The sequence below is a fragment of the Antrostomus carolinensis genome, unplaced genomic scaffold (assembly GCF_000700745.2).
Source record: "Antrostomus carolinensis isolate BGI_N321 unplaced genomic scaffold, ASM70074v2 scaffold9577, whole genome shotgun sequence".
NCBI lineage: Eukaryota > Metazoa > Chordata > Aves > Caprimulgiformes > Caprimulgidae > Antrostomus > Antrostomus carolinensis.
The window spans coordinates 1-27,453 of record NW_010325355.1 but is presented as its reverse complement, the minus strand read 5'-3'; the positions used below and the strand labels follow the sequence as shown (position 1 = coordinate 27,453).

The following is a 27,453-nucleotide window of genomic DNA, read 5'->3' as shown; positions in this document are numbered from 1 at the left end:
TTAGGAGCTGTCAGCTCTAACAAACCCGTTGGGTTCTTCTTTTGATCTATTTTCAATTGTCTGGTGGGCAAAGCAAAACTCCTCCTCAAGTCTCTTATTTTCTTATCTTCTGCTGTGACATGAATTTCCCACTTTTCCAGTCCTCCCCCTCCGCTGCCTACAGACCCTGCGCTGCTCGCAGCTTTTCATCCATCCCCTTGGTGCCACGTGAATAACTACCGGTCGCTTTTGCTGCCTGCTCTATCTTGCTCCTCTTTAAAGTTTTTAAATGCAAAACACCTTCCCGGTGTGTTTAACACCTTGTGAGAGCTCTGACCGCGATGGTGGTACTGGAGGAGACATTCATGGAGCAGCTCGCAGCTGCTTCTGCCCACGCGCTTGCAAAGGAGCTGATGTTGGCAGGGGACCATGCTCCGCTCTCACTCCAGCCTTTATTCTTAGTGCTCTCCATTTTCCTCAAGCCTGGCAAAAGCATGTTTTCTCTAGGAACAGGTCTCAGTTTATTTTGTCATTTGATGTGCTCAGTCCCACCATTAACCTCCCTCAACTTCTTCTCTTACCTTCACATAGTAGTTAATGGTTCCTCCTCTATTTATCATAGACTTCCGTGAGAGAAGAGACTGTCTTATACCACTGCTCTCAAGTGTTTACTCTGGGATACTATAATCCGCTTTCCCCAGCTTGCCTGCACTGTGGCAGTGTCTGATCTGGTTGCCTTTTGCTGTCTTCAGCCTCTCCTTGGTGCTTCTCCACAAAGCCCTCTCTGCTGGAAGCAGAAGCAGCTCACAGCTTCTCCTTTCACCATATCCCTGCAGAACGAAGGTTGTGTTGCTCTATTCCTTGCATTGCTTTTTTCTACAGTGGTCTCAAACTGTAGTGGAGCTCATGCTCCACATTGCAGAAGAACCATCTCCACTGACCCGAGTGCTAATTTCACAGCCATAAATAGCAACCGGTGAGATTCTCACTTGGGCAGTTTGACCTTCATGTCATGACCCACCCTTTTCTCTTCTAAGACTCTTGAGTTTCCTGTGGTCCAGATGTGATGTCTTAGCTGATCTCCTCCAGACACCACTGGATGCTCACCATTGCCCAAAGAAGTTGGCCACATAGGAGAACATGTTTCTTGCTTAGGTGGTGAAGTCTGCTGTTGGGTGGTGAGTCCTAGTTCTGGCATGAAGAATTTATCTCTTTGAGCAATATTATTTTGGCATGCTGCAATCCAGGACCTAACACTTAGACACTATTGTGTATAGGCTGGTAAAGCATCTCCAGATTCTGGATCACCTACACCAGACGGCATCCAGGGAAATGCCTACAGAGGCTCAGGCAGTTTCAGTTCCTGTGGGCATACACAGCCTCAGCAGCTGACCTTCTGTTTGCAGCTGGGCAAATATGATCAAAGATGTTGTGCATTTGTATTTCTGTGTAAGAAATGAACAGAGGAAAAAAAAAAAGGTGCTTTGCCGAAGAAGACTTTAAAATTCTATGACAGCCTTTTGTTCCATTATAAGATTTTATTTCAGACCTTGACTGATGTTAGAAAATCCCTGGCAGCGAAACTCATTTCCCGAAGATTCACCTCACCTGCACATCTGGGAGCTAATAAAACACATCACGGTGTCTGGCTGCTGTCTTTTGAATTCTCTTCAGTCATTACAAAACTGCTGCCAAAAGTACTAAGTGTCCTTGTGCTACCACAGCGAATACCAATAATATCGGGGAAAGGCAGGAGAGCAGCAAAGTAGGTAAGAGTTGATTGTATGTTACATGTTGGTTTGAGCCACTTAATTTCCATTTTCTTCTGAGTGTCCCTCACATAAACCAGCATTTTGTCCACAGAAGTAATGATTGAGGTTATTCAGCAATGCTCCTATCCCTTTCCTTAGCCAAACAGCAGATCAAACCACTTGCTGCCATATTCCACCACCACTGCTCAGGCATCTCCAGTAACCCCTTCTGTGTGTTGCTGATGATCTTCCTACTGCCATTTGGAATTTGCTCCTTATTATCCATGTCCTCTTGTGCTGCTGCTTGGATGGCAAAGAGGGGGAAATTTCAGTGGGTATTTTAGTCTTTTTTGTTGCTTCTTTGTCTGGAGCATTTGAGGGAATGACTCGGTGTTTTCTAGGAAGAAAAGTAATGTCCCATTTGCATTTTGTAAATCATCTGCACAGGGAAACAGAGGCAATTCCTCAACCTGGGTATGACATGATTTTTTAGAGGCAACATTGATGATGCTGCTTGAGGAACTTTTTCAAGTCAGAGCTAAGTTAGCCCTGCCACAGCGAGTGTTCCCATGCCTGGCTCAGTCCCAAGAGACTGTCAACATTTCTAGTTGTCATGGGGTTGTTAACTCACTTTTCTGTGTCTGCTTTTCTATCTACCACCACGGCCCACACTTGCTGTGTTCTGCCTTCACACCTCGTCTCGTCCTGTATCTCATGCTACAGTCCTTTATCCTGGCAGCCCAAAAGTTTGTCTCACCACTCATTTCCATACTTTACTCCACCGCCGCTTTGCCAAAGCTGCTTCTGGGTGACTGATATAATCGTTCTCTTCCTTTTAAAATGAATGTGGAGCTCGGATAGAAACCTCCATTAGAGTTTTGTAGTTGACTTTTCTACCTTAGCTAAAATGGGTTTAATGCTTGGGGAGTTGGTGTTGGCTTCTTGTTGGCTTCTTAGGTGAGCATCTTCACCCATCACACCTTCAAACTGAAAGTCAGATAAGTTTCCAGCTCTTACATTCTGGTCCAAAATGTCTTAAAGAGGTATTTAGCAACCAACAATGCTCAGTGTGTCAGAGGCTAACTTGTTACTCACAACTGTAATAACTACACAGTGACTATCATAGCTCCAACACCACAGAGGGTGGTGGGAAATAAGCTGTGGTGGCCTGTACGCTAGTTAGGAGTCAGGTATATCTTGATCTGGATGAAAATGCACTTTCCCCTCCCCCAATATTCTTGACCCTGACATACACTGGCCAGTACATACCTGTACAAAGACTGCTCATTCAGGCAGATTGCTGCCAGTCTATCAATCATTATGAGAGGGCTGAAAAGCCAAATTTTCCCGGATGCAATTTTGAGAACAGATAGTCATTTTGCCTGATGAAGCGTTCATATGCTGCAAAATGACAAATTGTGTTTATTTTTACATTGTCAGACTGTGCTTTTTTCCTGTGTTGGCACAATTGGAATCAAGTTTCCCTTACAGGATAGTTTGGTTTTTATCCATCTGGTTTCCCTTACTTCAGTAAGTCATCAGTTCTCCCTCATTAACATGGTGATCAACCAGGGCTTGATGGCTTCACCTCTTATGATCACAGCATGTCTATAAAGCCTGTATCATGACTTGTCACTACCTGGGGGAGGAAATTTAAGGAAATGGACATTCACATCTCTTCAGAGTTCCTACTGAGTTTATAATTTGCGACGTAGTCATGGTCATGTCTGGGGAATGAATACTGTTCTTGAACTATATGAAAAATTCCCAGTATAATGTGTGAGACTTTGTCCCCTGTATCATCTGCCACCTCAACTTTCATACACGTGCAGCCTTGAGCTATTGCCTTCTTGATTTCTACTTTTAGACCTTCTTAAACTGCCTTTTTTTCAGGTTCCTGAAACACCTTCATTTCACTACAGGTAAGGTTTGCAGTTGTCATATAGCAGTCTAAAATTTAAGAAACAGCTCTCCAGAATGAGGACCTGGGTAATCCTTTGGGATGTTTGGGGTAGCATGCACAGAATACTTCTGTAATGGTAAACTCCTCCAGATCTATTCAGTAGAAAAATTGTTCATATTATTGATAAGCCCTGTGAGATCTCTTGGTATAGGAGAGCTTACAAGGCATCATGTAATTACCTCTCTGCATAAAATGAATTATTGTCTGCTCTAATAGCAGGGAATGTCTCTAACCTGACATCTAGAACTGAACTCTTTCTTTACAAACTTTCTTTTGGCTCATTCATGCACCACAAAGTTTTTTTAATGAAAAAAAAGCAGGAGTTACATTGGAAAGTAGTGATAGAGGAACTCACTAGTTAACTGATGAGGAACATGCAGGATATTTTCACACTCCTGGAATCTTGTCATGTTTCTATGTTTCTTCAACCCATGGTGATTCATTGCAAGATGATGGCATTTAGAAAAATAGTTGGATATTGAAGAAGCAATAGGGAAATTTCACTCCATAAATCATCTTAATTGATGGGAATGCTTGTGATATGTCTGTCTTCATAATGCAGTGACCTTGAGTAGGATCTGCATTCATTTTGGAGCATGTCTTCCTCATTTCTATGCCAGCTTGTTGAGTTATACATAGAAGCTAAACCTCTAGAGATTGATCATGCACAATCAATGATGCAGGACTGAAACAAGGCAGATGACAACGGGAATCTAAAGGTTAGGAGAAGGGGGTGTAACTGCCAAACCCTGCTGATGGCTGGTTTTGGGAAATGCAAAGCAAAGGTTTCAAAAATCATCTGGGTGATGTATTACTGGAAAAGATGCTCCTTGAAGAGAGATTAGTGTGGTGCATCCAAGAGACCGTGTTGTCTAGTTGAACACCCAGAGCTAATGTCTAACCTTGGGAACAAATAACAGAACTGCTGGCTGGAAAGACTAGGTTCCAGTATGAAAAAATAAAAGGAACAAAAATATTTTGCAACTCTAATATATCCTGGAATAAAATATAAAGGAAATATGAAAGACTGTAGATTGAATTAGAGTTTTTACTGATTTGGTTATTCCTGATTCCCAGCAGTATGTGCAACCTGTAAGGTGCCATACCCTCATGGAGGGTAGGTGTTGGCAGGCTTGGGTGTCTTGGGTGTTTGGTGGTAGAAGGTGCCTCAGCAGCCAGGATGGTGTGTCCCTGGCTGTGGCCAACCTCCTGCAGGAGACAGAATCATGGAATGGTTTGGGTTGGAGGGGACCTTTCAAGGTCATTTAGTTCAACCCCCCTGCAGTGACCAGGGACATCTTCAACTAGATCTGGTTGCTCAGAGCCCCATCCAGCCTGACCTTGAATGTATCCAGGGATGGGACTTCTACCACCTCTCTGGGCAACATGGGCCAGTGTTTCACCACTCTCATTGTAAAAAATGTCTTCCTTATATCTAGTCTAAATCTATGCTCATTTAGTTTAAAACCATTACCCCTTGTCCTATCACAGCAGTCCCTCTAAAAAGTTTGTTCCCATCTTTCTTATAGGCCCCTTTTAAGTACTGAAAGGCCACAATAAGGTCTCCCCAAAGACTTCTCTTCTCCAGGCTGAACAACCCCAACTCCCTCAGTCTTTCCTCACAGGAGAGGTGTTCCAGCCCTCTGATGATGGGACAGGCCACTCTCTCTGGGACATGTTAACAGGGGGAGGAAAATGATGAGCAGCTCTGGGGAAATAAGAATGTAAGGGGGAAGGCAGAGAGAAATGAAAAAAAGGAGGAGGAAAAAGGGGTGCTTTGGGGCAGAGTGGGGAGGAACGGGGAGATGGTTCGCAGGGGAGGAGGAAAGGAGGTGTGGAAGAAAGGAGGAGGGAGAGAGAGATGAGGAGGAAGAGATAGGAAGGGTGGGCAGTGGGTGGCTGAAGCCAAGGAGAGAGCCTAGGAGGAGCTTGGCAGGTTGGTGGTGCCAGCAGAGACAAGGACCAGATGGTGACCTGGGTCCTCCCTGAGCAACTCTGCCTGTGTCCACTGCCCTGCCCGGCTCAGTGCATGCACCGCTCTGCCGAAGAATCGGTGCTCGTGCTGCTGACAGAAGGCGAAGGGATGCACAAAGCCACTGCCTGATAAAAATTAAGAGCCTGAAACTTCTAATTCCTAGGACTGATTTAAATAGTTACAGTTAACAAATGACCTAATACATAAAAATGGAGACGGCTACCGAATAGATCTGTTCAAATGAACACATGCAGAAGAGATTTAATTTGGCTCCTGCACCTGAAACTTTCTATTTCCTAACGCAAACTAAGCAGTGACAAATAAAAATGAGGCTGCAAAAGCAGCATGACCTCTTTAAGCTTTAATTATTCATTGGAACTGTTTTCTTCTCTGCTGAGATTCAGAGCAACACATTTAAGTGGGTTCCTCTCAGGTTTACGAAAGATGTAACTTCCTTGTTACACCAGCTAATAAATACAACTAAGCACGGTGGTGCAACAATATTTGTAGAAACAGATTTGGGAAAATGCATTTAATGAATCAGAAGTGCCTTAATCTAGTCAGTCTTGAAAAGCAAAGCATATCACGCAAAATTACAATGCACCAAAGCACAGATGCATAAATATTTTATTGTCAAGATTTCCCAGTTTACTTTCAGGATTTCAGAATTGCATTTTACTACGAAATGTCTCTACCGGCGTTGGGGAAGGATAATGGTGGTGGTAGCTTTGGGCAATCCAATCTGGGATCTCGGAATTGGATTTAAATAATGTATCCGAGAGTCCCAGTCAGTTACATCTGCCATTGTAACCAGACATGTTTATTGCTTTTTACCTTCCTAGGATTGCATGGAAATGACCAGGAAGCTGGGAGGAGAAAAACAATAAATTTTCTTTTTGTTGGGAAGATGGGACAAAAGGCAGGAGCCCCCGTGCCCGGCTGCGCTGACTGTTGTGCCTTTGACTCCCTCACAGCCTTTCCTCGTCAGTTCTTCATCTCTACCCCTGCCATTGTAAAACAGCATCTCAGGGACCATATTTTCTCCTGATTTTTGAAAGCAGGAGAGGACCAGTTTGTCACCACCTTGGTGAGACCTCCTGAGAGGTCCACAGCTCAGGAGGCAGGCAGCAGCTCCGACTGCCTGGGAAAGGTGCCATGCACAGGGGGAGATTTACAGCTCCTCTCCCCTTCAGACACTTCATCTGGTGCGAAGCAGAGCTGACAGCTCCTCATTTCCAGGTATTACAAACTCCTCTTCCTCCCCAGGAGCCTGTATGGGCTGTTTGGGGTCCTACATGCTGACCCCCAAGGGAAGCATCCTTGTGGTGGTCCTGGCAGACGGCTGCAGGCAGCCAAAGGGCAGCCTTCCAAAATCTGATCCTCTTAACAGGGCCACACTCTGGTACTTACTCAATCTTTACAACTCCGTGATATGCTGCCAATATATTTTTTGCCAAGGAGACAAAAATACGTCTCTTCTTCCTACTCCCTCAGCCTATGAAAAATCTGAGTTGTGTGCAAAGAGACTGTGTCTGTGTGTGTGTGTGTGTACATGTGTGCATTTGGGGGGAAAAAATAGAGTTTCTGTTAATTTATTTTCCAGTTGAAAGTCTGCCTTGTAGCCAGGGAAGCACTGTTTTCACCATGGATAAATTTTGGGAGAAAAGCCTTTGTGCTGAGCAGAAATGGCAACGTGTGCAGTGAGAACTGGGAGCAAATCCTTTAACTGCTCCATGTCCCGCGTTCTCCTCTCTAGGATGGATGGCTTATAAAGAATTTGGGGATTTATGGGTCAAGGAGCCCTATATTAGCAAAGCTGTCTAATAATGGATGAAGAAGAACAGCATAATCCTTCTAAGGTGAGGAACTCTCTTTAAAAAGTGCTCAGATCTCCCCAAGGGCCAGAGAGACTCCAGGTATTTAACATGTTAACTGAAGTTATCTTTTAATTAAGCAAGACTCCCCCACACAGCCACGGTTTGGGATTCTAGCTATGCTCTCTGAATGGTTTGGGTACTTTAAAAGCACTTGGTACAAAGAGGAGGGATTGAAGGCTTTTTCTAAGCTTCACAGCAACTTTGCAAACTACATGCTCCAAAAAGGTGTATTATTTTTTTTTTTTTCCTCCTTCCCCTCCCTTTCCCCCCAGACCTCGCATGACTTCAAGGCATCAAATGTTAATGAAAGTTTGCCAGGCTTCAAGGGCTGTGAAATGGAAGTTAAAACTCCTGCACCATAGGATGGTTCTAAAAATACTCGGTCATGTTGAAATATCAACCGTCTCCAGCAGCTCTCCTGCACACAGTGCTACCGATGCATCAGGGCTTTCTTTTCTAAATAAGCTCTTGAGAAAGTTTTCCTAGTGACTATAGATCACTCATGCTCCATCGACTGGATTCACCTGGTTATGTGCCAGCAAATACCTACTGAGGATCTGCCATGTCATTTATCTCCAACAGTGCTGCCAGGGAATTGCCAGCATCCGAGGGGGACGCACTGGTGCATGCTCGCTCTGCTCCAACTCCATCCAGAAGACTCCTAAATGTGATGTCTATCCTCCAGGATGAGCACAGCCCAAAACACCAGCCCTGTGGGTTTGACGGACAGGAGCCCACTCATCATTAGGGTCCAGGTCCCGAGCTCTGCTCTCAATGTCTTTTATTGTCCAGGGTGCTGAGACTTTTTACAAGGGCAGGTAGCAATAGGACAAGTAGTAATGGCTTTAAACTGGAAGAGGGGAGGTTTAGATTAGACATTAGGAGGAATTTTTTTTCCTGTAAGGGTGGTGAGACACTGGCCCAGGCTGCCCAGAGAAGCTGTGGATGCTCCCTCCTTGGAAGTGTTCAAGGCCAGGCTGGATGAGGCTTTGAGCAACCTGGTCTAGTGGAAGGTGTCCCTGCTGGTGGCAGGGGGGTTGGAACTGGATGATTTTTAAGTTCTCTTCCAGCCCAAACCATTCTATGGTTTCATGATTCTTTGGTTTGTAGGCTGAGTTTTTGCTTTTTAGGCACAGGAACACCTAAATCCTTCCATGGATCTGCTCCTAAGTGCTCTCAAATAGGAGAACCATGCTCTCATGAGACATCAATGCTTTTCTGCAACAGCTCCATGTGCCTCAGGTGATCTTAGCCGATGCATCTTACTAAGTAGCAAATACTGGATATGCCAGGTGTACCTCCGTGGACTTCTGAGGGGCTCCAGCAGAGATCCCGTGACCCCCCACTATGCTTTAAAGGTGTTTTTTGTTGGATTTTTTTCCCTGAACAGTGCTATCATGAGTGGGAATCTGAAAGCTGCTTTTCCTGCACCACAGACTCCTTTTTCTTCTCTAAGAAGTTTAACATACTATCTCCCCGTGAAGCAAATGAGGAGCCTGAACACAATGATTTGGATCGTGACTTCAAGCACAATCTTGAACACGGTGTCTAACCCGTTCCCATCAGAGGAGAAGCCACAGGAGGCTGTGACTCAGCTGCACCTCTGAGTCACGCAGCATGATGTTCCTCTGCTCTCGAGGGACAGCACTTTGCCTGTAGCCTCCATCAGCAACAAGCTCTGGCTCTCCCTCGCTGCCTCAGACCTTAGCGAGATGTCTGGACCCTGAACTCTGGCCATTCCCTGCTGATCCGTGTCAGAGGAGGGACAAGGGACACCAAGAGCATGTCCCCAGCCCACAGCTCCAGACCCCAGCGGGGTATTTCGGTTCAAGCATGTGCTGAAAGTTTTGTGTTCCCAGGCACGGGCAGGCTGCCCGGCTGCACTCCAGCCCTGTGGAAGTACATTGCCAGTCAGGCTCAAATTGCTATTTTTGAGCAAGTCACTAGAAATAATTCATGTAGGTGCAAGTTAAAATTCTGCTTAAAAATCACCCTCTGCCTTGGAAGCTTAAAACCTGGGAGATCTACAGTAGCAGATATTGAATTTAATTTTACTCAGTTCTTTCCAGCTGTTAATTCTTTCCAGCTTAGATCCTCATCCTGCTTTTCATCGGATCTTTTCTCATGCAAATATCTCCCATGATAGAGGTGGCACGATGTGTAAGTGTTGGGAAGAATCTGCCCCTTTAACAGGACCAGGTAAAGCCTTGCACCAAACACTGAAATACATGGTATTTCTTAAGTGAAAGTTCAAGTAATAAACCTTATTCTTTTAAGAATTTCAAAACAAATTTCTGAATATGAAGTTAATTTATCTGATGGTATGAACCGAGGTTTTGGAAAGCTGGAGTGTGCAGGTTTGTGTGTGTTCACTGTGTGAGCAACAGTGCAAAAGGAAAATGCTTTTTCATCCATATGAGTTTCTGTAAATTGTGTTCTATTCTTAGGACAGTAAACATAACATAAAAAAAAAAAATCTAATAATTTAAACCTTGCAGGAAAAGAGGCAGGAGAGATGGGAACCTCTGAAATGATAAATGTATGAATTTATTCTACTGCCAATGTAGGGTTTTAAATTAGTCCAATTTTTCTTTTATTTCTTGTTGTTGACAAGTTGGGTTGCATTGCTATCCAGTTATAACGTTTACAGATAAGAAAATCTTGAAGGTCAAAAATTCTGTTCTTAGTTATTCTTGTAGAAGGTAATCTTCTTGTGTTGGTGGCAGTGCGGAGTGATCTCATGTCGCCATGGGTACCTGAATCATGCCTGTCTAACAGCAACGTTCTCCATTCCTATCGCCTCCTCTTAAGTCATTACACAGAAAAAAAATAAGATAACTACAGGAAAAGCTTCATACTCGATGCAAATGATGGAGTGGAGGAAAAACTTTTCTGTAGGAAAGCGCACTGTGCCAGCGGCCTCTCACCACTCCCATGCACACTTGGGGTGGTAAATTAGTTTGTACTTGACTGTGACCCATAAGAATTTTGTCACGAATGCTCCAAAATGCAGATTGAACCTGATGTCTTATTAGTGTTCATCATAATACCTACCTGTAGACATCAAAACTGCCAAAATTCAGATGGGTGACTCTGCATGGCAGCCTTGACCTGGGGGATGCACAGCAAACTCAGCCACAGCTGGAATTTGTGTCAGACCAGCACGAGGAAACTGGAAAATGGCTGAAATCCAGATTATAGAATCAGAATCCCAGAATGGTTTGGGTTGGAAGGGACCTTAAAGTTCATCCAGTTCCAACGCCCCTGCCATCAACAGGGACACCTTCCACTAGACCAGGTTGCTCAAAGCCTCATCCAACCTGGTCTTGAACATTTCCAGGGAGGAGCAGTCACAGCTTCTCTGGGCACCCTGGGCCAGTGTCTCACCACCCTCACAGTAAAAAATTTCTTCCTCAGATCTCATCTAGATCTACCTTCATCCAGTTTAAAGCCATTACCCCTTGTTCTATCACTATGTGCCTTTGCCAAAAGTCCCTCCCCACCCTTCCTGTAGCCCCTTTCGGGTACTGGAAAGCCACTAGAAGGTCTCCCCAGAGCCTTCTCTTCTCCAGGCTGAACAGCCCCAATGGGGGATAAGTAAGACCAGCATCTGCCCACAGCTGATCATGGCAGGGACATGGTAGGGAAGCAGAGAAACATGGTGAAATGAAGGTGAAAAAAACCCCACAACCTTAATTATCGCCTTCTCATGCTTCTGCAGGTTCAGTTCAGTGCTCAAATACCTGCTGGATGAAGCTTTCCTTGACAGTTTTGTAACATCTAAAGGGAAGAAAAGAAAATGAAGAGGAAGCAAAGTGTATGGGCCTTGATCGTGACAGGGCTCCAGCTCTTTGAACGTTGGCTTTTCTCCCTGCTACAGCATGAAACTTTTTGGTCTTTGCTAAATTGTGGTTTGAGTCAATGTGGATGGATCATGTAGATGAAAGACCTGGAGCAACAGTTTCTAGAGGCTGACAGCGTGGTTGTGGATCAAGACTTTTGCCTTTACTGATGGGAGGGACTGAAGCCTCAACTTGGGTCTTTGTGCTGAAAGTCTTTACTCAATCTTATTTTAAGGGGAAAAAACCCCCCACAACAACAACAATAAAAAAGAGTCCTCTCCAGGAAGGGGGATTGAGCTGTGTGAGTTGCACGTTTTTCTTGATAGCTGGATTTCCTTTTTACTAAAACATTTCTGACTCCAGTAGTACACAGCAGCCAGGTAATCCAGAAACCTCAGCTGGAGGGTTTGGACCTGCAGATTCTGGCAACGGGACAATATAGTGGAAATCAGATAAACCAGCTTGTACATACCTCCTTGCTGTGAATTAGAACTGTCCCTGCATTTCACTGTCCTACAATTGATTTTCAGAATAAGAGCTTTTCTTTTACATGGTCAGGGGGCTTAATTCAACCCTGGAATAAATGGGCAGCTAACAATGGGCCAAACTCAGCTTGGATGTTGCTCTAGTTAATTAAGAAGAGTAGTATCAGTGCTAAATTTGGCAAGGAGTGATTAAGAGACTGCCTTCAGAGACAGGGAAGAAAAACTCTTGCTTAGCTCATTCCATCCAGCTCTTCAAATGCAAATTAACCTGTCAACATCTGCATACAGCCACACAGGACAGCTGCAAAAAGGAGCCTCCAGCACCCAGAGGAAGGGCTGGAAATGTTTAGTTCCAAACAGCTATTTTCTAAAATAATTTCTAGTAAATAAGAATACATTTAAAGTGGTAAACTGAGCATCTGCTACATGAAAGGAATGGAGGACAGCATGCGAAAAGAAACATATGTCAAGTATGCACTTCAGATGCATTGACTACTTGCCTCCAAAACAGCAAATTTAAACATATTTGCAGCAAACCTTGAGAAAAAAATTCTCTCTGCAACCTAAAGAAGAGCCACAAATAACGGCACAATTTAAGCTTGGCCATACCTTGCCTTTCCTGGGGTGGAAGACAGCATTCATTGTATTTCAGCTGCTGCCTGGCTTCTTTTACTGAGGAACACGTCGGGAATGCCAAACCCAGACGGTTTTTGTTTGGAGCAAACAATGTCCTTTTACCAGTACATTTAAAAATGCAGCAAAATAAGTCACTACTGGAGCCAAATCATACCAGATGTGGTTCATAGGAGAGAAGATATGAAAATACCCCTCTGCTTTTTATAAAGTATCTTATATGCTGGCAGAAGAGATGGTGACATCCTTACTCAGACCAATTCAGCAATGTGTACAGCAGGAACCAAGCTCCGTTGCTGGAAGGGGATTGCATCACTTGTGAGTCAATCTCTTCTCTTCAGAAGACTGCAACTCAGGAAAATTGTATTTCAGTATTTCATTGAGCCCATTATCCTCATACAAAATCTCTGCTGGCTTAACTGGAGCTTTTACTTACAAAAAAAGTCCAGGACAAGGCCCTTTCAGCAGGGAAGAGAAGGAGAGGTTGGATTTCAGCTCTAAAGGGTGCAGCTCTTCTTTACAAAGCAGCATGCAGGAATATTTTTCTCTTGCTTTCAGTATACTGGGGCACAGGACAAGCTCTGATGTGTCTTTTTTTTTTTCTCTTGTCAGGGGAATAATCTCCCCACCAAACCTGGGACACTGTGCTGTTTGTCAATCTGCTGAGGCTTTGCTAAGTTTTTGGTCATGCAGCCGTGATTTTTGGGTGCAGCCATCTCCTATAGTCCCCTCAGGATAGAGGGAAACCAGAATGGAAACAAGTCATGAGCAGCAGCATTTTGCTGTGATAATCTGGTATAATTAAATAGGAATAAAAAAATCCCATCTTTATGAAAAACCTGTGGTTTGTGCCAACACTTTTACTCATCTGTGGGTTTTCGGTCTGGATCAGGGCTGAGGAAATAGCAAAGATCTGTGACTCAGCTGACAGCACTGAGCTTTGTCCTATTCACCTCAGTGTACTGTGGCATCTTACTATCACAAAAATGAGAAGATGAAAGAGAAAAGCCTCTGGAAAATCCTGAAACCTGCCAGACACAAGGGTGCTTCCCAGGGAGAACCTCAGAACGGAGATACTGCTTCCTGCCCCTTCACAGCACCTTCATCTCTTTGCTCAGGTTTGCTTCAATATTTTTTTTTTCCCCTGATCCTGGGAACTATAATTATGGAAATGAAGAGCCTCCACTGTAAGAGCAGTGAACTGACATGGCCCAGCAGCGGAGCCGGGGTTTTAATCCCCTTGGCTTGCAGAGCAGCACAGTGTGCTATTGAGTGCGTGTCCACCATGGCAACAGCAGTGGTACTCCAAAAATTCGATTTCCACGGTGCCCCTGGGCCTTGCCTTGACATCTTCATTGTTCCACAGCAAAATAAATAAATAAAAATCCAAGGGTAGCATCAAGGCAGTGCAAAATATGGAATGCTACAGACCAGGGTTACCTAATGGTTAATTTAGAAAGGAACATATCATTAAAAACGTATGAAGATGGCTACATATTGATGTTGTATAAATATTTAAAGGGATGCCTCTCATAAGGGCAGTGTTCCAAGCTATACCTAAAATAACGTGTGTGAAGGAAAATTAAAAGAATATTTCACCATTTGGACCTGTTTAATCTGCCTTCGAAAGGCTTTTTCAGCCCAGCTACTGAACATTAGTAGGGGAAAGGATATCAGATAAAACTCATTTTTGGTGTAATTCTACCAAAGTCAGCAGAGTTAAGCTGAAGATGATTTTTCTGGCCTTTTAAATAGAGTGTAATTTTCTCCATGGGTAGTTATTAAATGCTATTGAGAGAGATTGCTGCTGCTGTTGGAAAGGCTTTCTGGAGAGGTCACTCTGTCCCATGTGAACAGCATCAGTGAAAAACCAGAAGGTTTGTAGTTTTTACAACTTGAAGAGTCCCTGGGGGCAGTAACTACACCACACATCACTGCCTGACCCAAAGCTCAGAGCACATATCTCTTCTGAGTTGAGATATCCTGGTCTGACGTCCACTCCTACATTACAGGAATTCTACCCACAGAAATCACTTAAAATATTGGAGGGGGCATTGCAAAAGATATCCATGAGGACATTTGGTCCCATCTCCATCAGAGAGGACATATTCTTTAAGTACACTTTCTGAGTCTCAGCTGCTCCATGTCAACATTTTGGGGCTGCTTAGGGTTTGTGTCCCTTTCACCAGCTGTCCTAAGCACTGGCTGAGAAGGACATTCACTAACCTTCTTTTCTGGACTCTGATTCCTGTAGTCTTGTCTGCACACGGCCCAATTTGAAAGGCACAAAAATGCCCAACTGAGCACCTGCTGCATGTCATGACATGACAGACACCTTCAGGCTGAATAAGTCCTAGACTAAAAGGTTCCAATTTTTTTGGCATTGGCAAGATTCGTTTCTGAGAAGGCATCATTGCTGTCAGCAGCTCTCAAAAGGCACAGCAAGGATCTCAAGTGGACGGCACTGCCCCTCACACAGAGCGCTGACCAGGTACCCAAATTGCATAGATGGGCAGAAGCCAAGTTGTAACCCAACATTAACCTTCCTGCAAGTTGACATAGGCAGGTCCTCACCCTGCACATACATTTCCAGAATTGCTCTTTCAAAGCACCTGGGTTTTCTTCTTGCCTACGCAGGGAGCTCAGCTGTCTAGCCAAGGACCCTGTCCTGTCTTGCAGAAATCAGAAGCTCAATTCTTAAGCAATGCAGCACTGAACTTTGTCTGGATCGTGCATAAATCAAGACAAATATTGGCATAACGGGGGCCAAACCCAGAGAATTATTTAACCATTTTACAAAAAACCTAACTAGAAAGACTCTAGGGATGGAAACAGGAACACACGAGACCTCACAATTTATGTTATGTATTAACTTCCCACTGGTGAAATTAAAATGCAAAATAGTATCTCTAAACAAAATTGTGAAGCTCTGTCCCTTGAGATAGTTAAAAATTAAATGGGCAAAGCATATACCAGAGGACCTATTTTTACCCTTGTAGGACTCTGGGCTAGATCGTAGGTATTTTCTCTCTCTCACAGCTACAATGCTGAGCTCCCAGAAAGGATTTATCTGTGAAATACAGTGAAGCTCAGCAATAATTACCCATTGTGCTATGTGATGAGCCATCCTTTTGGTTCTTCAGTAACCCGTGCACCTGGGCTTTAACTAAAACCAAATAATATGCACAGAAAACATTTTTATGTAAGAGGAGGTGAACATCACTAAAAATCAGAGAGCCTTTGTATGGCATGCCAAGCCGCTGAAGCGAAAAAATGTCTTCAGTGAAAGGGCTCAGATGTGAGCATGTTTCAGTGCACAGCTCCAGGAAAAACTCTGATAATAAATGTGAGCTTGTTATCGTTGCTTTTCAGTGGGAAGTAAAGCCGGAAGCAGGGTCGTGCTGGCTAATTGAAGCTTACATTTTCATTCAAGCACTGCATTTTAATTATAAACTGGTGACACAAGTGTCACTTAGTTCTTATCCTGTTTTAAGTGTGTGTATGTATAAAAAATATTTTCAGTTATTAATTTATTCTTGTGATCATATTCATTATCCTACATTATGTCTACCAGGCACGTGTCTAATGACATGTTTGATACACGCTAATTCTTATGCCTCTTTTAATACAGGGCTTACAGACACATTTTGGGCTGAACACAGTGCCAGTTGGCCACCGAAACAGGTGCACATTAATGCTAGAAAATCAGCGTTAGGAACTGTGTACCCATATTCTAGCCAGCTGCAACCACTTGCTCAGCCCTCCCGGGGCACAGCAGTCATGCCAGAAAAAGGGATAACCTGTGGGAGTAGCTGCATCCAACGCCGAAGCCTGGAGATGCTGACAGTGAGGTCCTGGCTGCCCAAGCCTGGCCCTGATCCTGAACCACTTCCCATCGTCCAGCTTCTGCGTGTGATCCTGATTTCCTCTGATCCTGCAAAGTTGAGAGTCTTGGCTCTTTGCACAGCCAAAGCCCTGGGTAAGACTTAGAATTCAGGTGGAAAATTTCTGGCCTCCTTTTTCTTCTCTATGGGGTTTTCGCTGCTGTGTCCAAAGACTGTCTCCAGCTAGAATGATGCCGTTTGCATACAGAAATTAAAATGAAATGAGGAAAAGGTCACTGGGAATTGGCCACCAAGAGACATAAAGTCAGTCATAAAAAATCAGACCAAGAGTACAAGTAAAAACAAGGGGAATATCCCTAGAAAGCAAGTTATGAGGGTAAACCTCTTTCAAAGACACTGGTTGGAATGGGATAGTTATTTTTTTCCCCTCTTAATTTGCTACCAAACTATAAAGAGGATTCTATTTTAATAAGCACTACCGTAGCGGGACATTGCAAATGAATTGTTCAAATGGCTATAATTAGAAGTAATACTGTGAATACAGCCCTAACATCATTCCTCAATACTACATGTTTTATTTCAGGTCTTGCATCTTTAAGGATCCCAAAACATCTCCAAAACTGTCTGCGTTTGCCAGTGCTAAAGGCAAGGGCAAGAGTACAGCAAAATGTGCAGAGCAAAGGAGAAACGCTTACCAACCTCTGAAGCAAACCTTCAGTCTACTGAGGAGAACTACGGGATGTTTAATGTGATGATTAGCAGAGAGTGGCATAGTCTTGGATAAATATTTCTGGAAACACCTAAGTAACTTAAAAAATGAAATCCTGTTGACTCCCAATGCAACATACGCTTCAAAGAGAAACCTTCACTGGAAATACGTTTAGAATAAGCTGCAGCCTTTGAAAAGACGACACATCATCTCAGAGGTTCTTTTGTCGACAGACAAAAATGTGTTTTCACAGCGGGTAGAGCTGGGGGGATGTGGACCAGCTCTGATCCAAACGCAGGGTGGGCAGATCCAAGCAACATGAAGCCCGAGCCAAGAAACTCAGCCTTTTGCCAGGTTTATTGGCTTGGGTTCAGCACATGCATAAATGTAGAGGAGCTTTTGGATCGGGAATGTCTGCGTCCTACCGGTCTGTCTGGAAGAGGTTGGTCTGTCTGCAAAGAGCACACTGATGAACCCAAAATTGCTGTAATGGCAAATACCTGATGCTCTGCTGCGTGTTGGCAGGAGGATGAGGATAAGGACCCACCTGGTTAGGGTTAGCAACTCTAGTTTTAAGAAGCCATTTCCAAACTGTTACTTAGCTCCCCGATTTATTAATTGCTATTTTTTCATGTCTAGGATAGCTCTGCTTGATACTGATGTTTTCCAACAGTTCCCCTAATAAAATCCAATTGAAATCATTAATAACGTTGCCAAGCTCTAATTGTACAGAATAAACTGCTGTCAGCCAAGTGTATGTCAGGTGGCAGAGCGGGACCAGGGGATATGAAATTTGGGAGGAGTGATTCCAAAATCAAGAGAGTCTCCTTCTGTAAACCGAGTTCCTGAAGTTATGGCAGTTCACAATTGCCAGCAAATAACCTACCCACCATCAGCAGAGGTGTATCTGGAGTAAAATAGTCTGGTTTGGGCGATTTACTCCACTGGCTCAACTAACAGAGCCCTGTTCAGTGAATGTGAGGGTTTTGACCCTGTTCATGATCCATGTGGATAACAATGTGATGTGACATAATGCAACTTGCTGTTTCATCAGCTTGCTAAAAACAAACAAACACACAAGGAAACCAACTCCAGCCAATTTTTGCCTTAAAATGTACGCAAGTATGTAAAGGAGCATTGCCATGGTTTACCTGAGTTTAGAAGATCCGCTGGACAAAGCTGATTAAAGCCCACTATTGTCTTTAGTGAGTCATATACAAAGGAATATTCCAAACTTTTATATCTGGCTACCTTTGAAAACTCAGTTTAAATAGTCACAAGGTCTTCCACTGTTAAGAGTTTGCTATTTCATTTGCTTGTGGGCAGCTGAATGCGGGGGCTGAGCTTTAAAAAAAAACCCCAAACCAACAGCATGGCAATTCTTACAACAAAATTACCCAGTGTTTGGCTAATAGTCATCACTGATATTCAGTGAGCCATGCGATAGGTATGCACAGCTCTAAGATAGGTATATGCAATAAGTCGTATTTTAGATTTGATTATATTTAGGCAATGTACCTCTGGCAAGATCCTATTTCAAGTCATAATTGCAACGTGTCATGGTTTCTTTTTAATGCCTTACAGCAACAAGAGATAAACTATACCTCTGGGATGCAAGTAAGACACAATAACAATCCTAACGTTACAGAATGCTATATATTTGGACAGGACAAAATATTCAGTCATCCATATTCTACACAAAATTGCATTATTTAAAAAGTATAAATGGGAGAAAACTGATCTGAAACCTCTGGTAGGCAATTGGCAGTGACTTAAAAATGGTTATTAACTAAATCTGAAAAAAAAAACCCCTGGCAGCTAAACAAGGGTGGTAATTCCTCATTGAACTGGGTACCTCTCCCACTCGAACAGGGGACGCTCATTGCCTCTGAATATCTTTGAAATATTTGGCATTGTCAAGCTAACAGTACCGGCTAAGTGAGAAGCATTCAAAGGGCATAACTAAGTGGCACAATTCCAAAACAGCAATTAAAAGGCGGAACGCTTGAAAAAGAACAATAAAAGAGGTTAATTTGTATCAGGGTTTGGCAATCTGCACAGGAAATACTGTAATTCCATAACGCAATCTCCCTTGTCTGTCTCTCCGTATCATTACTGCATATTTATTATCTCGCGTTCCTTCACATATAACATTTGACTAAAAATGACTCAATCCAATTGAAGAAGAACTTACAGTGCTATTTGTAAAGTAAGCAGGAGCCTGGCTAAACACAGGGGAAACAAAGTAAAACAGGTAGAGAAAAGTGAACCCAAACCTCATACCTTTTGACAAGTATATGATTATACATATTTTATTGGCAGGAGGATACAGAGATGCTCGAGAGTTAAGAAGAGAAATTAAAAAGTCTAAATTTCTCCCTGGGGCAGTATCTACCAGTTTTCTCAAGAAGGACTCTTGCTCTGCCACTGAAAAGCTAATTTAGAAGGTTCCTTTTTGGCAGGAGGAAAGTTATTACATTTCAGCAAGGAGAGGCAGAAAGAGAATGAGAACAAAGATGTTCAGACGACAGGATGACACGAGGAGGAGGAGGAAGAGGGGCTGGCCTATCTGCCAGGCTAAATCAAGAACTGCTTCAACGCTTTCCCTGCATTTGACCCACAGCATGCAACAACTGGCAAAAATGCCCCCAATTTGAAGGGCAATCTAGCTAAAGTCTGTCTAGGCTGGGCCATCCATTCTGCAGGCAGCTTGCCCTGAGGCTAGCTATTTTGAGAGATGAGACAGGCCACATATCATTATTATTATAATAAACCCCAGTATAGAGGAAGTCACAGCCTCAAATGTTTCTGTGGTTCCCAGCACCTCTGTGTGCCCCCCAAAATAGCCAAAACAACCACTCTGAAAGTAAAAATATGACACAAAGCCCAGGGAAGAAGCACCTTCCACTCTCAAATTTTGATGGTAAAATGAACTTATGTACTTTGAGAGTGGAGACAAATAACTAAAGGAAACAACTATCTGGGAATAGAAGAGAAAGGACAAAATATATTGTAATTTAACGGATCAAAATATGCTGAAGAAGTGAGAGACTTTAGGCCAAGGTAGAAAACAGTGTGAAGCCCTGCACAGCACTGGAGCTGTCTACTGAAAACCTTCTTTTGTTCTGAAGTCATAAATGTGTGTCAGCCTCTCAGACATATGGGCAGTTGTACATTTATCCTGTTTATTTTACTACTCCTGTTCATCCTGCCTTGCCATCTGTTGGTAAGAATTTGGATGCGGAACCATAAGTCTGCGACATAATAAATACCAGTAAACAGAAATCTAAAATGAAGATAAGCACAAAGTAATGTTTGGAAGCAGGACCAGTTTTTCAGTTCGATACTATGATTTATTTCCTGAGATGAGTCTTGGCTCAGAAAAGAAGAACCAGCAGGAAAAGGTCCAATTGAAGGGACAGATCTACAATCACTTCTCTTATATTGGCTTCATATTGGCATAATTCCACCGCCTTCCTAGAAAGCAGTTAAATTTACGTGGGTGGAGAATCAGACTTAATCCTATCCCTCAAGGAAGACATGCTTAAACACAAAATATTGCATATATAAAACATAAGTTGCAAGCAAAATGCTTCAAACCCAGTTAAAGCGGTGTTCATACACCTTCTCTGAGCTGGGCAGCCCTATTGCCGTGTCCCAGTTTCTCTACATCTCCTTTTCCCTTTTATCATTAGTATGAGAGGAAAATGGGTGGGAAGGAAGCACAGTTATCCCTCCTAGTCAAGGGCAGGAAGATAAAATAACTGGTCCCAAATCAGGCAGGAAACCTAGTGAAGCCCAGATCCTCAAGCTCATCCATCCTCCTCCTCCCTCTCCATTTCCATTTTGGGGATGCAGAAGTTACTGCGCAGCTCTTTGAGACACCAGCTAAATATAATGGGTGCTGAGAGGTATTAATAACAAATTACACTCAGTACCTAAGTACTTCTACTGCCTCAAAAGAATTAAAATAGGAGATGAAAGCACCAGTCTCCCCTTCTAATATATTTTCTTTTTTTTTTTTTTCTCTGTTTCTGTAACATGTGACTACAAAATGGAGATAATGGATATATTCCCCTTCTCCCTCAGCTTTTTAAGGAGCTTCATGTGTCTTGCACCTGGCAAAACTCTGGCCAAAGCTACAGGTTTGACAGTGCGGTCTGGGCAAGAGTAATGCAGACTGACCCAGTGAACAGGACAGGATCCACTGGAGAAATCATTCCTCTGTTGAAATTTTACAGGAACAAAAAAATATATTGTCCTATTTGCCTGTTGTACCAGTTTGCACTGGCAAGGGTTAGTAGAGCTGCCAGAAGGTAGGGCAAGCCCTGATGAGGTGCAATGGCTGCGAGCTCCTGCCAGTATCTAAAAACAGCAATAAAAGCCCCTGGCAAAGGGTCAGGTAAAGGTAATGGCAGCTGGAAGAAGCCCAAAAACTACATTACATTACATTGCAAAGGTCCCCACGAACCCCAAAATGACTTACTGTGCCTCTGACAGATACTACCACAAATGCCATCTGTCAACCACCTACTATCTGCAGGATAATTATATACAGAATAAAAAAAAACAACTAAAACACAATACAGCCATAGGTATCCTATTTGCATAACCCAGTGCATCCTTGACTCTTTTCACAAAACATTTCTGAAACCTAGGTAAGATGACTATTATCCACATTACATCTCGTACAGACAAAGAAGTTTTACAGCTGGATTACAAATGTGCTTTCATTGGTTTACAGCCTTCGGGGGATATCGCTAATGCACAGAAAGTCTCTGGGTTGAAAGTTTTGCACTGGGATATCTGACATGAGGAAAGCCAGGGAGAAAAAAACCCCAAACTCTCGTGTAGCCTGATAGCTCCCTACTGGCTATATAGTAGATCAAGTTCAAGAAAGCAAATGAATTCATTAAAGTGACATATATTCAGTCAATTAGCTTCAAATCCCCGTTTCATAGAGCATCTCAGGAAGAATGGATGTTTTGTTACATCAATACGGTCATTTGAGAACCTCTCTTACAAATGTTCAAAGAGCTGCATTTAGGAGATCCGTGTTTTTTTTATTTGAGAATAGATACTGCCGTAGCCCGTCTTCTGCTGAATGTTCCTCCAGCACAAAATTTCTCAGTATTTAAAATACGTTATGCTATGGACAATATTCTGAAGAGATTGAACTCTGCATCCCGAAAGATTGCTCGAAATTCAGAAAGTCTCTCTAGAAAATGGAATGCTCTTGAAAAAAAAATAACCTCAAAAGGCTGTCAAAAATCACTCCATCAATTGCTGACAAAACTGCACTGCTTCAAACACTGTGCAAAGATGATGCTGGAGCTCTGAGAATTGCTTTTAAAAACAATGAGTGCAGCACGGGCATCTTCTCAACAGCAGGTGTTTCACCAAGGAAATGGAGATGGTGTGAGCAGGATGTATGGAAAGAAAGAATGAGAACATGGGCTGAATCTCAGAAAAGTTCTTCTCTAACATGTTTACATTTCTTTTGAAAGATTTACGGATGGAAGTTCACTCTTCAGGACCTATAGTGTATATACAAAATACGTATGTAGTGTCCAAGAAATAGGCTACAGCACACAGAGAGTGATTTTTTCACAGCAGAGACACCCATTTCTGTGCTCTCCGTTGACAGCTACCTTCTTCCATAGGGTGAATATAGGCTCACACGCCTGTAAACACTGAGAAGACCAAACACCCCTTAATCCATCTCCTTGTGTCTGTGGATATAACCTCCAAGGCAGATCCTGTCTGATATTAAAGTGATATAACATTTGCTCTTTGACAAATAAAACTTTGGCACTAGCATTTGAATACAAAGTCTACGTTGTGTTGAGCTTATTCCCAACAGCGGTGGTGCTCGGACTTCATAGCCTTGCTCTGAGAAGACTAAAGAACATTAATTCATTCTGGATGAGCCATGAACTGATGGATGGCAGCCTTCCTTTATTTGCTTGCTTCAAACATTTGTAAAAGGATTTTTATTTTGTTTTCAGGAGTATCCATGGAAGCAGCGCACGCGCGTGCTGCAGTTCCCATGCTTGTACGTACTCAGCCAAGCCAGAAGACTTGCAAATAATTGTGCAAATGTGCATTTGTGTAAGTTTTCAAGTCATAAATGATTTATTCGATCCTTCCTCCCAATTATAAATGTTCCTGCCACCCAGTCAGGAAGGACACATGGTTCCACGTGAATTAATTAAATAATCAATTGCACCACTTGAAAAGTAAATGGCAAACAGGGAATACTGAAAGCAGTAGACACTATGGGTTCAAAGACATTCATATGCTGAAGTGTTTAATAAAACACTCTTTGAATAAATTTAATTTACAAGCACATTACTTGATTTCCTATCTTGATGTCACAGGGCCTGCAGAGCTCTCTATTGTGAGCTGGCCTATTAACTCCAGCACGATTGTTCACCAAGATAAGCCGTTTCAGTGGATAAAGTGGTCTTTTAAAAATCTTTTTCTTTCTTCTAGGGAAATATTTTAATAGCAGATGCTCCTCATGACTAAGACTGTGCAAGGCTCACATAGTTGTGCTGCACGTTTACCGCAGGAATAGGGGCTGCTGGAAAATGACAATGGTTTAATCTCTCTCTCTCACGTTAGCTTGATCACAAAAGGATTATTCGTAAGACACAGCATTTGCTGTGTTTGCAAGACCCTGGTCTTCACCATCTTCACAGGGACTCACAGTTTGTGACAACTGCTGTAGTTTAAGTGTGGACACAGGACATAACAGCAGCCACTTGAAACGGGGCTGATTTTCTGCTTTTATTAATTTGTGAGTTAGGGTGCACATTTCAGGTTGGGTTGGGATGGCTGCATGGGGGCTTGATCCAAAACTTCTTCCTCCAGTGATAGTTTCAACTTTGTACCTGTCAAAACCACAGTTATTGTAGATGCCATCACCCCCGAAAACAAAAAACCAGTTTTACCAGGGAGCCACTGGGCCATTTTATTGCAGAAACTCAGTCGAATAACATCCACTTCTGCTATACGCACATTCATACCAACAATTATTTTAAACACTTTCCTACGTAAGGCAAATACCTTGGATATACATTTTAAAAATCCACGCAGAAATACTGCTATTGTTTAAAATCCACTCAATGAGCCTCCTACCTCCACCTTTGACAAATACACTAAAAGAACAAAACTGGGATTATACAGGCAGGAGTTTGACTGATGTATCATTAACGCTACTTCGTGAGTGACTAAGCTCCATAGTAGTATCGACTACTAGTACTGAAACATGATTTCATCCCCAAGACAACTGCAGCTCCAAATAAAGATCATATGCTGGATCCCTAAACCGCATCACTCCAGTTCTCATTACGATGCTAATTTGTCGTCAAATCTTGTCCCAAAGAAGAAAAACAGGAAAATACTGAAGAACACCTAATAATTTGGTTAGAAGATTATTTGCAACATAGAAGATTATTGAAACATAATGGCAAAAAACATTGCCATTATGTTTCAACAATTTTGTCTGAAATCTTAGAATTTGGGATACTGAATAGGTGACTGCTCAAAATCCAGCATACAGGTTGTTTTATGGATGTGGCTGAGAAACATTTTCATGGCAAATTTCAGTTGACCTGAAATTTACTCTGCAAAATGTTTATTGATGTCAAAAGCAATTTGAGAGGCTGTTCAAGGTATTTTCAGCTTTTGCACATTTGTGTCTTAGATTTGTCTTTTTGAGATAAGAGTGAAATGGTGCTTAAGACCACTAAAATAAATTAAGTGGGTTTTTATAATTATTACTCCAAACCACAAAAAGAGTTCTAAAAATAGGTTTGAAGCCAGACCATTTAATCACATATAAAAATCTATAACTGAAATTATTTTCTTGCTATGTATCTCCTCAGAGTTGTAACTATTATGTTACTAAAAGACTCATCCACTTTGAAGGAGTCATGCTCCGAAACAAAAGGGGGTGTTGTTTTAAATCAGCTTCTAGAAATGGTTTTATTATTTTCTGAAACAAAGGAACCTTTCCACGTCAACGATGTGGTTTAAAAGTCTGGGTAATATGGTTTCCAAGTCCCATGATATGGTTTAAAACATGAATATTTTCATGTATCTATAGATTTTATCTTACAAAGACAGAACATACTGAAAATGTAGGAGAGAATGTAGTCGCTGTTCCTCATATCTGTGAACAGATGACAGCTTTCTCAAATTGTCCATTCTTAGCACATATTTGGCAACTTTCAATTTTGTAACTTTGCAATTTGATTATGAGCATTTGAATGTTAAGCAGAAAAGCCCAATTACTGTTGGATAGATGGGTGCCATGAAATGCTTTTTTGCCTCCTGAATTGGTGAGGATTTCACCTGCACACAACTGCTGGGTGGAAATTTTGCAGCAAATACCTTTGCAAATCAAATGTGCCCCAGAAGGCACAGGCACTGCCTCAGGGATGCAAAGAGACCAGCAACCAGCCAGTGTTACTGGGCACTATCTGCTGGGCTCCCCATTTCTCACAACTTCATCAACTTATTTATTTTTTTTTTAAACAAAGTTCTTACTTAAGCCCAGTTTAAATCAAGGGAAAAATTCCACCAGTTTCAGTCAAAGCTACACTTCATTCTATAAATGAGATTCCTGAAGACCATACAGCAGTCCTGACTTTGGGAAACTCAGGGATTTCTCCTGGAGATGACAGGCCCAGACTATCAGATCAAGCTCAGCAACTCTCACAAGATGCAAACAAACTTATTTTCCATGGAAAACAGAGTCTAAATACACTACAACAAGCTCAGGGACGATCACAAGATTCTGTTCAAGTGGAGGACGCTCAGCACCTCTCAAGGAAACTCAGGAGCAAGCCCTCATTTTCCAGGTGTCATAAAAGCCCATATCAAGAGTTAGATTTCCTTCAGGAGTTATAAAGCCAAGCATTACTATTACCCATAAACCTTCACATTTCAGTAATTCTTTCTCTCTTTATTATCTAAAAATATTTTCTTGTCCTACAGCCATTCTACGTATGTATGCTATTACTAGGTAGCAAATCTGATATTTTAAGAGAAAAATGACGTTATGCTGTAGCCTTCAATTGTTAGCAGAAGGAGAGGATGAGAACAGACATGAGGATGAGGAGCTTCTATCACGTCACAGCCTTTTCTGGGGAGAAAAAAACCCTCCAAATACAGCTGCTAGACACTGAACTAGAGCTGGGCTTGTCTGGGCTGAGCTGTCTGTCAGAATAAACCAGGAAATCAGGTTTGTAAAGTCCGTGTGTGCTAAGTTGAGCTGATGGAATTAGGTGCCGATACACCAAGTGCATCACTGTGGGAAGACAGACTCCGCTGTCCCCCCACTCCCATGAGCTACAAAGCAGCTCAGTGGAAGTCACCAGCTTTCCTCTCCACTCTGCCTTTTATCCAGCATCACTGAGGCTCTAGGAGCTGCTGAAGGGGAGGGAATGGACCCAGGTGAGGGGGTTCAGAGCCACCGTGACCCTGGCTCCCACCACCAGCGCCGTGTCCCTTTGCCAGGGATGTGCTGGTTTCCCACGGTCAGAGCTCCACGCGCTCGGCTCACAGATGTTCTTTCCCATCTGGGCTTCCCGATCTGCAAAGCCAAATCCTCTACAAACACTTGTCCTGGTAGTTACCGACCCACCGCACCTTCTCTACAACTCCATTTTCAGAGAGAGAGCCACATGTTTGGCCTTTGCGGGGACCGGATTGTCCAATTGCCCATCCCAGCCCCTAAACACCTCTCTTTTTATTAGTTAGCCCCTAAAACACCTCTCTTCTTATTAGTTAGCCCCTAAAACACCTCACTTTGTATTCGTTAGCCACTAAAACAGCTCTCTTTTTATCTGTTAGCACGTAAAACACCTCTCTCTTTATTTGTTAGCCCTTAAAACACCTCTCTCTGTTAATATTACTCATCCTGACCCTTGGGCTGTATCGAGTAGCCCCGAGTCCATGCTGAAGCACTTCAACAGTACCAACAACATCTCCAGGTTCCCGGTGCCTCTGTCTCAGGTAGACGGGGAGGAACTCGTGTTCCCGCTGTCCTGCCCGAGAGCTGCGGCTGAGCCCCAAAGCCCCGGGGGGTCCCCAGCCCCCCAGGCTGGAGCACTCAGATGTGCCCTGAACCTGCCCCGGAGCCCCCAAAAGCCCTGAAGCCCGGGGGTCCCTCAGCTCATAAGGGAGAGGGGGGGGTGTGGAGCGGGGTCTCCCCCCTGGGCAGAACTCCCCCGGGCACCGCTCCGCATCCCGCTGCCCCGTTCCCATGGCAATCTCGGAGATGCCGGTTGCCACGGTAACGCCATCCTCCTCCTCGGCCGTGTCCGAGGCAGCGGCTCCGGTTGGGCTCTGCCCGGCGGCTCCGCTCCCCCCGCTTCCCCCCG

At 43.2% G+C, this 27,453-nt stretch overlaps 1 protein-coding gene across 1 annotated transcript in view; it reads right to left on the bottom strand.

Moving 5' to 3' along the window:
• CACNG4 (calcium voltage-gated channel auxiliary subunit gamma 4) overlaps positions 1-27,337 on the bottom strand; it is a 42,086-nt gene extending 14,749 nt beyond the window's left edge. The window contains exon 1 of the mRNA XM_010171179.2: positions 27,049-27,337. Within this exon, the coding sequence (XP_010169481.1) occupies positions 27,049-27,337 (289 nt within the window). The remainder of the gene's footprint in view (positions 1-27,048) is intronic.
• Between the last annotated feature and the right edge of the window lie 116 nt (positions 27,338-27,453).